Raw genomic sequence first — 14,677 nt, forward strand, 5'->3', positions numbered from 1 at the left:
CTTTCCAAAGGAAGGAACTGTGATCAAACTAGACAGGATGGGAGCTCCTGGGTCCCAAGAGTCATTGAACCAACTGAGACAAAGAGAGTTGCATATATAAAAACAGGAACAAGGATTCTAGCCTTTCCTCTCTGGGCCATAACCTGGGGCTTGACAGGAAGAAGCTAAATTCTCAATATACCCAAGCATTGTTTGCAAGCTAAAAATACCATTTAGCTAAATCCTGCTGCTCTGGGCTGAGGACTGGCCACATGGACACATGTGCAAATCATTGCTGAAAGCTCTTTCATTTCAAGACATAGGAAAGAACTGGTCTGATTCTTTAGATCCTTGAAAGGCCAAAGACGTCTATGTGTACCAGAACCTAAATTCATCTATGATACTTGGTAACAGAGTCTCAAGTAGTCTTTTCCCTCCCCTAACATCAGAGTACTGAGAAGCAGTTAGTGCGATCTTATTGATAAGTCAAGGCACCAAAGGGGAAGCAGGGGGATCTCAGTCTATTCAAGAGGAACTAAGGAAGCAGCCCAGATTAGAAGAGGACGGGGAAGGGAAGGCTAGAGCAGAGCTGGTTGCTTGCCCACCCACCTGCCTAGCGTCTTGGACTCAAAGTGGGAAGGATACCTTGGGAATGCGACGGGCTCTGCGGCTGGACAGCAGCTCACTTGTCGTGCTGAGGCTGTCCTCATTGAGGCTGGAGGGTGAAGATGGCAGGCTCAGCTGAGCCAGCAGCATCATGTCATCATGGCTATGCCTCTTGGGTAATCGTGGCAAACGATGGCTCTTCCTTTCTGACCAGTTCCCACTGCGCAGGGACTGACTGCTGGGTTTCAGGGACAGCTGGCATAGGGGACAGGATATGAGAGAGGGACTCACCACAATGTCTTGTCAGTATCCATCTGCTGATATCTAAGGAGAGAGGCTAAAAGGCTGGCATCCTCAGCTCTCACCAGTCCCATACTGGAAATCCAATATACCAGGGTTTCCTCTTTTAAGACTTTAGCTGTTCACTGACCAAGTTAAGGGCTAGATTAAATATTTGCTTCCTCAAAGAAAGTTTCACTATTCTCACAGAAAAAAATAAACCAAAGGTTTTTGAGATCATCTACTAAGCAGAAAGGGAAGACAAAGCAGGAATTCTCCAGGCATTGCCAGAGCTTTGAGACAAGGATTAGTGATTGTGGATAAGGGTCAGTCTTTCTACCTCTTCAGTCTTAAATCCTTTTCCTGGAAGCGGCCGTAACCTACCCAATAGCCTGCTCTGCTATGCGATCCTTGCAGTCTGGCCCTGCTTCCTCAGAGAACAGGGCTCTTGGGCAGTGGTTACCAAGTTGAGTAAGGCCGGTCTCACATTCAAGAGGCTCCCTCTCACTATGCCACTCTGGGCTGCCTTGTTCCCTGTATATCCCCAATCAATAGCTCATGTTCTTCAGTATAGAACACCTAATTGGAAAATTGATAGACTTCTGGGAACAGAGGTACTTCCTGAAAAAGCCCACCCAAGTTTTGTCTCACTCTGTCTCTCCTCACTTTTCAACAAATCCTCCTTCCTTTTCAGTCAATATCTTTATCAAGCCAATCAGGCAAGCAATACAAATCCAATGGAAGATTACAGTACATCAAAAGGATAGATGCTTTATTAAAACCACCACATGAAGAAACCATTTATATACTTTTCTGCAGAACATTATAACCATGCAGGTCCTTTCATCTGTCCAGTTAAATAGTGACTTGGGTAGGTCAGAGACAGCCAGCCTGTTTTCCTGCCCTGCTGGCTTTTCCTGCTTCCTGGTAAGACCAGAATAAGCTTGTCTGAAAGTTTCTTTGGGCCTTTCATATTTCTTCTTTCTTTCCTTTCTTCCTTCCTTCCTTCTTTCTTTTTCTCTCTCTCTGTCTCTCCTTCTCCTTCTCCCCTCCCTCCTTCCCTCCCTCCCTCCTGCCCTTCTTCCCTCCTTCCCTCCCTCTCTCCTTCCCTCCTTCCCTCCCTCCCTTCATTCACTCCATTCCACACATGCATCTTTATTGTTGTTGGCATTTTTAAAAGTTATTTATGTTACGTGTTGAGTACTTTGCCTGCATGTATGTATGTGTACCACATGTGTGCCTGGTATCTGTGGAGGTCAGAAGAGGACATTAAACCCCCAGGAACTGGAGTTACAGATGGTTGTGAGCTGCCATGTGGGTGTTGAGAACTAAACCTGGGTTCTCTACAAGAACAGTAATGTTGTTGCTGTTGTTTTCAAGACAGGGTTTCCTTGCATAGCCCAGGCTGTCCTGGAACTCACTCTGTACACCAGGCTGGCCTGGAACTCACAGAGATCTGCCTGTCTCCGCCTCCCAAGTGCTGGGATTAAAGATGTGTGCCACCACAGCCCAACAATAGTAAGTGCTCTTAACTGCTCTGCAGCTTATTTTTGTTTTGAAGGTGTGTGCAATGTGTGTGTATGTACCTATTTGAATGTGGGTATATACATGCAGAGTACAGCTTCAGGTGTTGGTCCTCACCTTCCACCTTGTTTGAGTTAGGGTCTCTTATTATTTGTTTCTGCATATGTCAGGCCAGGTGACCCACCAGTGTCTTCATATTCTCCACTTCCAATCTTGCTATAGGAGCACTGGGATTATAGACCAATGCTACGGCATTTGGCTTTACCTGGGTTCTGTGGAATCTGTGCTCAGGTTTTCACATTGTACAATAAGGATTTTACCCACTGTGCCATCTCCCCACTCCCAAACACTTCTCCTTATTCCCTCCCACCAGTCTACTCTGCTTTGTGATGTCTTCCAGAGAGAGAGAGCAGGGTTCTAGGCTCTGGCCACCAGAACTCAGCAAGGCAAGCATCATATTCAAATAGTTCCCTTACTACAATATCTTGGGCTACCCTTTTCTCCAGTCCCAATCTATATATCCACCCCTTTCTCCATAAACACTGGAGCTTTTCAGTATACAGCCTAATTGAAAGTGGATCCACACATTGCTAGGAAGGTAACATCCCTGAGGACATCCTACCTGGCTGCCCACAAAGGCTTTTAGTATGGTAGGAGTCCCTAGGTATATAACTCTTTCCTGAGGCAACACCTCCACCAAGTCTTAGTGAGAACAGAGACTAAGAAAATTTGGAACCCACCTTGAGCACACAGGCCCTTATTGAGCCCTCGCACTCCGAGAGGCTCCTGATGCTGGCTGGCTCTTTAAGTCTGGCCATGGACCCTCAGATGCCAGTACCAAGATGATTTGTGGCAGAGCTGCAGAATGTGAAGGCTCTAAAGAGAGTCCTATCTTCCTGTTTGCCACTGAAGGAAGGAATACTGATAGGGGTCTTTGGGGTCTCCTGGTTTGGTTGTGTTGCTAGAACTTAGATGGTGAGAAAAGAGAAAACAAGACAGGATGGCCTAAAGACACATCTCAATTGTCCACAGCAGTTTCAACATGGCCAGGACGAGAGCATAAGAGAAAGCTGACCCCATCCCTTGAGGACAGGCCCTCACTCTGCCTAGGCCAGAACTGCATTACCTGCATGGGTGGGTTGTTGTACTTCCTGTCTTGGGGATTCCACATCCTGTGCAAAGATTCCAAGGAGTTCTCAGACAGTTGCTGAGATTTTCTTCCAGCTCTTCGGTTCTTTAAGTCCACATCCTCGTAGGGATTCTCCTTGGGAAGCTCTCCTGCAGAGGAGGCAGAGTTAGAGAAGGGAAGGCGAGAAACCACAGAGAACAGCTTCAGTTAATGAGTCACACAGCCACCCATCTGCAGTGGGGAGGCTCCAAGTCCACAGGCAAGGCCCCTACTCCCCATTTCCAGTTCAGCTCGGCCTTCTCTGGCCACTGCTTTATAAATTTAGGGATTGCACAAGACTGGCAGAGGACAAAGCTGACACCACAAATCTGTCCCTGGCTCTAGCCTCTGTGCTGGTAAAGCCCCTAGAGATTGGCACTTTTGGAAAGAGTTTTAGAGATCCCATAACTGTCCCTGTACTCAGCTCTCCATGGATCTCCCTGGATCCACTTTCAGGGGTGAGCATGAAAGAACTTGAAGAACTTGAGGGAACAACAGATCTTTGCCAGATCTTCCTCTATCCTCTTCCTCTGCTCTCCGAGTATTTCAGGAAGGGATCTTGTCTCAGGTAGCCAGAGGGCCAAAACAGCCACAGTGAGCATTCAGTGAAACTTTGTTCCATCTATCTCTCTCAGCATAACATCAGTTACCTTCTCTACTGCTAATCTCAGCCACTCCCCATTTAGTAGACTTTTCTGCAGTGACATGGGCCAAAAGAAAGGGGAGAGTTCTTGTGTCTCAGGACAGTTTCTAGAAATAGGCACTGTATTGACACTACCAGAAATCTCAGGAAAGCCCCTGTCCTTAAAGATTGTAAGATTTTTGATATACACCCTTTCCTGTCCCTCCCTCTCTCTGATATATAATGAGGCTTTTTGTTTCTTCTCTGGATCCTGAGTGCTAGGATTAAAGTAATGATGCTTTTCTAATGTACAATAATACCAACCAGTCATGTTGTATCATCAGGCCAGGCTTAATCCCAGCAATAAAATCATTGTTGTGACAAGATCCAAAGAGACTCCTTACAAATACAACCCTCACTGTCCCTCCCCTTGTCTTTCTGAATTCTTGCCCTAGTCCCATTGCCACTGTTTGGGATCCCTGCGGCAGTTAGTATGCCTAGGGGAGGATTTGCTCCTGCACTGTGAGCAGGACTGAACTTGGGCGAATGCTGAGCCCCATGCCTATCCTGCAGAGGACTGCATGCCTTACCCCCCACAGTGGTTGAGACCCTACTCCTACAGGACTAGAAACAGAGGTTGCTAGAATTACAACTTCCCTAAACAGGGTACAGGAGAAAGCCCAAACCCAGCCTGCTTAGAGATTCCTTGAGAAGCTGAGGTTCTCCTAAACTGGAGTATCTATTTATTAAATAAGAGACCACAGTGAGTTTATGAAATGCCTTTGTGGAGGTGAGGGAGTGACGCCACAGAGCACAGCAGGAGCAATACAGATTTCTGTAAACTTGTGAGTCAAGGATGGGTCAAGAAAAGAGCTAGGGCTGGATTAAGTGATTCCCAACACCACATGGTCCCCAGAAGTGGAGCTGATCTCTTCCTGTAATAGCCAAGCCACTAAATGACTCTTCTTCATTCCAGCGTGCTGACTAAGAAAAGCTGGCCCAGTGGCCCTGTCTGTCTCGTCTTAAGCCCAGCATCCCCTGCAGTTTTTTTTTTTTTTCCAGTCTACTCCACTGTGAGGTATACTTCGGCAGGAAATGGGGTGGATTTTCTACTTCTTAGTTCCCACCTAGCAAATACCCTACAAGGTTGTGAGGTGAAGGTGATGACGAATGCCAGGGCATAATTCTTCCTGATCTATAAAACAGGACCAGCGCATGCTGTCCAGATTGGGGAAGAATATTTGTTTATTTTTATTTCACGCTCATTCAAATTGTCTTGGGTCACATGATTGGCCAGGATCCTTATTATCCCCAGCCTATGGAAGGCCAGTCTCAATCCCTTTCCATCAAGGTTCTCTGAGCAGTCAACACTTTGGGTCAATGAGCTGACCATTTATAGATGTTTACTGCAATTCTGGCCTTTCAACACTAGCTTGACAGCAGCCTCCCTCAGCCACAACCAAAAATGTTTATACATTATCAAACGCCCCTAGAGCAGGGAGGGAGAGAGGATGGGCACAGCAAGGGAGATGGATGGACTTGCTCCCCCCTCCTGCCCCCACAACTGATGCCTCGGGTATTTGTAAACTTCCAAATAGTGTCTGAGGGCCATGCTGGGAGAGCTACGTTTAATTCCTTTTTCTCTTCATCCTTATCTCCTCTTCTCCTTTCGTCTTTCCTCAGAATCAGAGCTTTGTAAAATGATATAAAATCTAAAGCTCCAAGAAAAAAGTGTAAGATGAGGCCCAGAGGAGCAGTAGATGCACAGTGTGGTTACCTGCTGATGACAATCTGAGGAAGAACAGTTGGAAAGCACCAACTTCCACATGCTGGGACTGCCTCTGAGGGAAGGCCCCCAGTGCCTGCTCTTTCTGTCCAGTCTTAGTGCCAGCTTCCTTCTTCTGTACTTAGGAACCCACTAACTGCCACGCTCTGCTTCCTAGCCTTGGCTGATCCCAGTGCACTTGTCATCCACTCTTGGTGATTCTTAGGACTGTTTCACTGGTGAAATCCCAATCACCTATCTCTGCAGGCAGGAAAGATGCCTGGAGGTATAGATGGGCAAAGAGCGAAGAGATGCCGAGTCCTAGAGCCAATAAACCAAATTTGCTGAGAGCAAGTAAACACCAAAGCAGAAGCTGCGACAAAGTGCTCAGAACAGCTTACAGTGAAGGCTGGAGAGGCCAGAACGGAATGACAGGTACTGATGGGAGACGGAGTTGGACAGACGGCATGCCTTTCACGGGCATCCCTGCCCACATGGCTTCCTCGGGGCAGTCCGTACAGCATTTGGAGGGTGACAGGACGGTAAGTTAATACTGTCTCTGAGCAGCCGCATCTTATCAAGCTTGGTTCGGGAACCAGAGGTCTCAACCTTTCCCAGCCTTGCTGACAAGATATGGGCCAGAGGCATCTCAGTCACTTCTGCTTTGCACTCTTCTGAAGAGGCTTGCCAGAATGCAATCCCAGCATGCTGATCTTTCTGGAAGAAGAGTCCAGGTCCACCAGGTCCCAGCCCCACTCTTCAGGGTGTCATACAGGAAAACTGCCCTTTTCATTCCCCACTCTCTCATAAATTAGAATAACAGTTTAGAAAGGAGTACATCTATTCAAGAAACCCATAACACTTCAAGCTAACAGGGCTGCAAACATGGCTAAGGCCTCAGGTCTGTGGATTCCCTTCCTAGCCATCCTCTGGCTTCAACAGGCTGTTGTTTCTCCTAGGTCTCCACCTTTCTCCCTTCCTGACACAGAAGGGAAAAGGGCCAGGTTGGGGGTCCAGTTTCCTTGGGGACTGCTGTTACCCACCCTCCAAGGCTTGACCCCAATTCCCAACAGCCCTGGGCATCTTTCCCTGGGCCACACTTCTTGCTTGCTTTGCTTCCTGTTGAAGCACCATCCATGCTGGTGGGTTCCTTCTATTCCTTACAGTTGCCTAGCCTGGGGGTGAACGAGAGAAGGCAGAGAAAAAGCTGAAAAGGCTTTACTGGCAAGATCTACTGGCTCTGTCCTGACTTGTATTCCACTGAAAAGTATCCTGGAAGCTCTCACTGGGCCTCAGCTAACTGATAGGGGTGGGAATCTCAACAAGAATGCAGCCCAGGCTACTTGATTAGGTGGAGGCCACTCTATATTACTCCTTAGCAAGGTGCTAAGGTGCAGTCTTCATTGTCAACAGCCTCAGGAAGCAGCAAGGCAACAAGTTTCTTTTTGAACCCTACTATTGCAAATCAGCAGCCTATTAAATCTCAGCCTTTCTGAGGTTTCCCCAGTACCTCAGGAATCATGCCTGATATGGGCAGTAAATGTCCCAAAGTGCCTTGCTCATATTTGCTGTTAACAAAGATGACTTATTAGCCTCTGAGTCAGTGGGCTACAATCTCTAACAGTTGAGGAGCACCAGGCCAAAGGGATGTACCCAAGATGAAAACTTATCATGGATGCTCTCTGCCTCCTTCATAGATCCATCACCATAGGCCCAGACACAGCTTCCTGTGTCCCAGTGGACCCCAAGTAGCACAAAGCTGGATAACCCAGATGGAATTAGGAACAGTCTTAATTCTATAAAGCAGAGGCTGGGCAAGACCAAGGCTCTTAGAAGTCAGGGCTAATGATCAATTCTAGGCAAAAAAAAAAGGGGGGGGGAGGAGAAAAAGGAAGTGACCGTCAAAGTTCAGCAAGAAAGCTCTAGAAGTCTCTAAGAGGTCTCCACATTCTTGAGCCTCTTTGAAGAAAGTGGATGGAAAAATCAACCAGAATCTAATAGAAAGAAAATGTTTTCCCTTGTATTTTTCCTCAAACATCTCTGGTTAGGTCCTAAGATTCAGACTGAGCTGCTGTGGGAGACACAAAACAAAAACACACCCAAGGCATTGGCCTAACAGACTCTCGAGGGTGTCTCCACCCAACCCACAAAACATAATCACTGAACTCAGAGCCTAGAGACTACCTTAAAGTCTTTTCTATGTTTCACACCCACTCCTTCATCCGAAGGCTCCCAAGATCCAGAAGTTAGGCAAGCAATTAAGCTGCCCAACCCTAACTTTATCATGTACAGTTTACTTTCCCCTAGCTTTACCTCATTCATCCAAGAAGCAACCAAGCAGTCCCTACATTTCTTGTCTCTCAATGTAATATTCCAAAGTAGAAACGTCTTCCAAATACATGAGAGGCAGATACCCTCCTCTCCTAAGAAGGCCCAGGACACTACCTTCAGAAAACTTCCCCCAAGCACTCTGAATGTAACTGGCCCCATTAAACTCATAGGGAGTGGCACTATGAGGAAGTATGTCTTGTTAAGAGTAGGCAAGGCCTTGTTGGAGGAAATGTGTCACTGTGGGGGTAGGTTTTATGGTCTCATATATGCCCAAGCTATGCCCAGTGTCACATTCCACTCCCTGTTGCCTTCTGACCAAGATATACCAGCATCATGTCTGCCTGTATGACACTATGCTCCCTGCCACGATGATAATAGACTAAATCTCTGAAACTGTAAGCTGCCACCTCAATGAAATGTTTTCCTTTGTAAAAGTTGCCATGGTCATGGTGTCTCTTCATAGCAATAGAAATACTAACTAAGACACAGCCCTAAGCAGAGTCTAGAGAAAAAGAAGTCACCTGTCTCCTTCTCTTAGTTCAGTTGCTGTAAGGATATATCTACCCCTGGAATCCTCTGGCAGCACAGAAAGGCCTCCTAAGGCATGTAAGCAAACAGGATCACAGTTCTTCCTGCCAGTTGTGCTGCAGGGATATTAAAAAACTAACTTTCTGCCATCATACAGCAGTCATAGTAATGCTCAAGAGCCTTGAACAGCAATGATAACATTACAACTTTTGCCAAAAAGACCCTGTGTTAGGAGGCAGAGAGGGTTGGCTGAGGATGAGAAGATGAAGCAATAGAGCAGTTTCTTCACTCATTGGAAATGTTCTTCTACTCTGCGATGCTGTATAAGGATACAAGGAAATACATAGAAGACTGGATGCTTTTCTGACAGATGAGCTGGAGATGAAAGTTGTACACAATAGAACAGGAACTAAAGCATCTTTCTTGACTGCTTTCCTTAATTCTGGACTTTTGGCTCCAATCCCCACAGTTCTGTGCTATCTCTGAATACAGAACTATCATTTCCCAAGTAGTAGAGAAAAGGCTTCCCTCCACAGTCTTTCCTGTTGTCAGAGGGCTCTCGTTCCTCCAGTCTTACTGCAGCAATGCACTTTTCCATGGACACATGCTACATGCCCCATACATAGGAAAACAGTATGTCTGTGGGCCTGAATACAGCTACTATAACCCCCAAAGTGCTAGACCAGTAATTTGTAAAGAGGAAACTAAGGGGGCTAGTGAAATAGCTCAGTGGTTAAGACCTCTTGTTGCTCTAGCAGAGAACAAGAGTTTAGTTCCCAGTAGGGGCTGGATGCCTTATTCCAATCTCCACAGGCACCAGGCATGCACACAGTTTACACATATATATATATGCAGGCAGAACACCCAGATGCATAAAACAATTATATATATATTATATATATATATATAATATATATATATACATACATACACACATATTAAAATAAAGATAGCTAGGCGGTAGTGGCACACACCATTAATCCTAGCACTTGTGAGGCAGAGGCAGGCAGATCTCAGCCTGGTCTACAAAGCAAGTTCTGGGACAAACAGGACTGTTACACAGAGAAACTCTGTCTTGAAAAGCTAAAATAAAATAAAATAAAATAAAATGAAGATAAACCAAAATAAGGAGGAAACTATGAAGAGATGGCACAGATCAAAAGGGAAAGCAGACTTCTTCCTAAGATTCTCATATCCTAAGAATCTGGAAGGTTCTCTCTACTGTGGCTACCATTCTTTCTTTCTTTTTTTTTTGGTTTTTCGAGTCAGGGTTTCTCTGTGGCTTTGGAGCCTGTCCTGGAACTAGCTCTGTAGACCAGCTACCATTCTTTCTAATATTAAGACATGTTCTCCAAATTCAAGGCCTGAGATGGAGCAAGACAGCACTGAAATGAGGACAGCACACTGCTTCTCCCTGCCTTGTTTATCTATCCAGAGACACATTTTGCATGGAATCAAAGCTCCCCTGAAGGAGATAAGGATAGAACTAAAATGAACACCAAAAATAGCCAAAGGATAGCTTGCACCTACTATAATCCTGTTACTCGAAAGGCTGAGGCAGGAGGACTTAAGAGTTCGAGACTAACCTAAGAAGCACAGCAAAAGGCCTGTTTCAAAAACAAAAATACCCAAAATAAACCAAACCCAGGACTATGTCATCCATTCCTTTGCAGACCCCGGAAATCAAGCCTGCACACACCATGCTCACTCCCTGACTGGGAAGCAGCTCTAACAGCACTGCACTGCTGCCTTTCTGCAGGGCAGGAAGAATGAATGATTCTAAACTATGTTCTCCAGGCATTTATATAGGAAATAGCCAGGAAAGCAAGGGTAGTGTCGATGGCCCAGCCAGAGGCAATCTGTTTACTGACCAGAAACTGCTTTTGTAGGGCAATGATTGGACAGAGTTACTAAAAGTCTTTGAAAAACCTGGTGTCTCCTCTAAATGTGTGGTTTGATGTCTCTACTGAGGTCGTCTTCCCAAAGCTCCATGCCACTGTGGCCAAGGAGAGGGAGCCTGGGGAAATATGGAGCTCATGCTGCCTGCTGTGCCATAAATAACAAAGTCCTTTGTGACAGAGGAGTCTTCTGCCTTTCTCTAGGATCTGTAACTGGGAATGCATCTGTATGTCTGCCCCCTCAAAATTCACACCCAAAATCCTTCTGAGTGGGTCTCTGGGAGGGAATTAGGTCAAGAAGGAAGAACTCTCATAAAGGATCAGTGACAATATAGAACCCTACTGAGCTCCCTAGCCTCTTAAGCCACTGGGGGAATCACAGATGTTCTCGAACCAGGAAGCAGGCTTATCCTAGACACCAAATCTGGCAGTGTCATAGTCTTAGCTCACTTAATCCTAACAACATTTTTTTTGAGATTTTATTTATTTTTACTTTATATGTGTGTAAGCATTTGTCTGAATGCATACTTGTACATCATGCATGTGTAGTACTCATGGAGATCAGAAGACAGCATGAGATCTCCTGGAACTGGAGTTACAGACAGTTGTGGGCTGCCATGTTGGTGCTGGAAATTGAACTTGGGTCCTCTGAAAGGCCATCCAGTACTCTTAACCACTAACCCATCTCTCTAAACATCCTAACAACAATCTTAAGTAGTATTACTATTAGTACAATTGTTCAGATTCTCATATTGCCATTGTTTTACAGAAGAACAGAGCCTTCAAAAGTTAAGTGACTTGCCTAAGGGTATACAGCTAAGGAAGAGTATCCATTGGGCTCTCAAGTCTTCCAAAAACATAAGAAAGGAAATGATGTTATTTGTCCCTTCCTGTGGTCCCAAAGGCCCTCTGGATTTCAGTTCACTCAGGGTTAGGCTTAATCAACTGAGATGCTCTACTGCCATGTCCAGGAACTACCTAAGGTGGTAATTACCATGGTGTTCCACATGAGCATCTCCTAGTAGCTCTTCCATAGCTCCTAGGGAAGGCCCACTCCCGCCACCTCTACCATTGCTTACCTACAATATCTTCATACGCATTCTCTTCTAAAGTGCTTTTGGATCCAAACTTGGGTTGACTCTCAGTACCATTCTCAGTGGGAGAAGAGGGATACAGGGACTGGAGACTGGACGCATCCTCAAACTCAAAGGATTTTCTGTGGACAAGAGCAAGAGTCATTTTGGCTGGACCAGATCCCTTTGTGTTGCTGGCAATAGCCATGGGAAACAGTCACAAACAGAGGCCTTCCTCCTCAAGCTTGTTACTATACTTCCAAGCAAGAAGACAAGATAGTCTAAAGAGCCCCAGTCTGAGTGACTGCAATGTGCTCATCTTTTATAATACCAGTATGAGGTAATAATTTCCACAGTTTAAAAACATCCTGTCGGCCGGGCGGTGGTAGCGCACGCCTTTAATCCCAGCACTCGGGAGGCAGAGGCAGGTGGATCTCTGGGAGTTCGAGGCCAGCCTGGTCTACAAGAGCTAGTTCCAGGACAGGCACCAAAGCTACAGAGAAAGCCTGTCTTGAAAAACAAAAAAATAAAAATAAAAATAAAAACATCCTGTCTGGGCTAGTGAGATGATAGCTCAGCAGGAAAAGGCACTTGCCACCAAGCCAATGACCCGAGTTCAATCCCTAGGACCCATGTGGTAGAAGGAGAACCAATTCTTGTAAGTTGTCCTCTGACCTCCACATACAAGCCTAAAATAGATAAACATAATTAATTTTTAAAAAGTGGTCAGATGCCATGTCAAATGTTCTTCTTCCTGTGTCATCTCGTTGACCTTCAGAACAGAGCTGACAAGTACTGTGCCATTTATGAACAAAAAGATTGGAGGCACAAAAGCAAGATTTTTCAAGGTTGCCTGCTTCCAGAGTCTAAACTTCCAACCACAATTCTGACCTCTCAGACTTAGAAAGAAAGTATCCTTCCTGAGAAAAGTCTGCCATTTCCAAAGGAATAGAGCGATGAACCAGCTTCCTAGCAAGGACTCTGAGCACGCCATAAGGACTCTATACTGGAAGGTCATGTCCAGGGCTGTTAGAGGGGCAGAGGAAATAGTACAGGATGGTTTGTTAATACAAGAAGGGCTGAACCCTCAAAGAAAGCCAGAACTCTTCTTTAGTAGAGCTAGGAGGACAATCTGTTGTAGTGCCCCTCCAGCCAGCCCACTGTTCCTTTCTACCCCCCAGGCAACCTACACTGCAGAACTGGAACCACAGCTTCTTGGATCCTAAGATATCTTCTCTCGTTATCCGAGTTGGGATTCTGGCTACATTCTCTCTTTATCTTTATCACTTCCAGTGAAGTTCAATGAGATGACACATGAACAGGTACATTTGACATGGGTCTGACCCTTTTAAAAATATTATGTTTACTTCTTTTAGGCATGCATGTGAAGGTCAGAGGACAACTGAGGAGTTGGTTCTCTTTCCACGATACAGGTCCTCTGGATTTCCCCTCATGTCTCCTAGGGGAAGAAGAGACAGTGTGACTGAATACTTCTTATCTCAAAGTGCCTTCCTCTTTCAGTGACATCCTTTCTTTCTTGCTTATTGAGTGCCCATCTTGAGAGCCCTGGGTTGCAAGTCAAAGACCACTCTCTTAAGCTCGCCTAGCCCCTCTGCAGCATCCAACCAAACAACCTAACACCACTTCTTATCCCGGTATTCTCGTGCTGCTCTTCCATCAGCTCCAAGTGCTGGCAGAGGTGTGCAGCACTATGCCTGGTTAGGATTTCCCTTTTTTAAAAGGCTGTTCTTATATTTGTTATTTTGAGATAGGGTCTCTCTATATAGCCCTAATTGACCTAGAATTCACGATAGAGACCAGGCTGGCCTCAAACTCACAGAAATTACCTGCTTATACCCTTCTGAGTGTTGGGATTGAAAGCATGTACCACCACAAGCAGTTCTAAATGTCCTTTTCAATGCCATGGTCTCTCAGAATTCTGTCTTTAGCTCTCCTTTCCTCATATATACAAATATCTATGGCCAAGTACTTTATTTCTAATGACTCATAAGCTTCTATATAGGGTCAATACTACCCAGCTAAATAGTCAAATACTGGACATTTTATACAGGTACCATGTTGAAGGTCAACACATTGCTTCTCATCAAGATAAATATAGTCTACTTTTCCCCTAGGATTTTGTTGTTGCTGTGTGTGCATGTATGTACATGTTCATGTAGGTGTGGAAGCCAGGCATGGTTATCTTCCTTGATTATTCTTCACCTTGTTTTTGAGACAGGGTCTCACTCAGTGTGGCCTTAGCTGGCTTGAAACTTACTATGTAGAGCAGGCTTTTCTCAAACTCATAGAGATCCACGTGCTTCCCAAGTGCTGGGATTAATTAAAGGTATGTGCCATTCTTGTGTGCCTTGTTTTTTTGATACACAGTCTCTGCAGTTCATCGATTCATCTAGGCTGGCTAGCCAGCAAGCTTCAGGAATATGTCTGTTTTGACTCCATCCCCACCAGCTGGGGTTGCCATGTATCATGCCCAGTTTTCACATGGGTGCTATGGATACAAACTCCGATCTTCATCCTTGTGTGGCAAGCACGAAACGGACTAAGCCAGCTCCCCAGCCTCTCTTCCTCAGAAATTCACACCCCCCCAACTGCATATAATAAGTATCTGGTTTTTACATTTCTTTAAAATAAGTCTTTTAGAAGCACATGTGACATACATAAACAAACATCATCATGTCCTCCTCAGGGGAAAAGCACTCAAGGTTCAGACAAGCAAACATAACAGCTCACACTTTCTGAACTGCTCCTCTTTTTCTCCAAATGCACAAGCCAAAGTCTGAAAAATTCTTTAAAAGACTCCACCATTCTTATTCTCTCTTCTTCTCTTCTCCTCTTCTCTTCTCTTCTCTTCTCTTCTCTTCTCTTCTCTTCTCTTCTCTTCTC

The 14,677-nt window shown here is 45.4% G+C and overlaps 1 protein-coding gene across 9 annotated transcripts in view; it reads right to left on the minus strand.

Moving 5' to 3' along the window:
• The window catches only part of St5 (suppression of tumorigenicity 5), a 188,945-nt gene that overhangs the window by 19,616 nt on the left and 154,652 nt on the right, over positions 1 to 14,677 (minus strand). For 8 of the 9 annotated variants that reach the window (XM_026781256.1, XM_026781253.1, XM_013347691.2 and 5 more), the window contains 3 exons: positions 11,780 to 11,916; positions 3,515 to 3,666; positions 625 to 840 (listed from right to left, as the gene is read on the minus strand). In XM_026781256.1, coding sequence (XP_026637057.1) covers positions 625 to 840; positions 3,515 to 3,666; positions 11,780 to 11,916 — 505 coding nt within the window. Of the gene's footprint in view, positions 1 to 624; positions 841 to 3,128; positions 3,341 to 3,514; positions 3,667 to 11,779; positions 11,917 to 14,677 lie in introns of those variants that run through there. The other variant, XM_026781259.1, reaches the window with a different exon arrangement.

Source organism: Microtus ochrogaster, chromosome 8 (assembly GCF_000317375.1).
Source record: "Microtus ochrogaster isolate Prairie Vole_2 chromosome 8, MicOch1.0, whole genome shotgun sequence".
NCBI classification, from domain to species: domain Eukaryota; kingdom Metazoa; phylum Chordata; class Mammalia; order Rodentia; family Cricetidae; genus Microtus; species Microtus ochrogaster.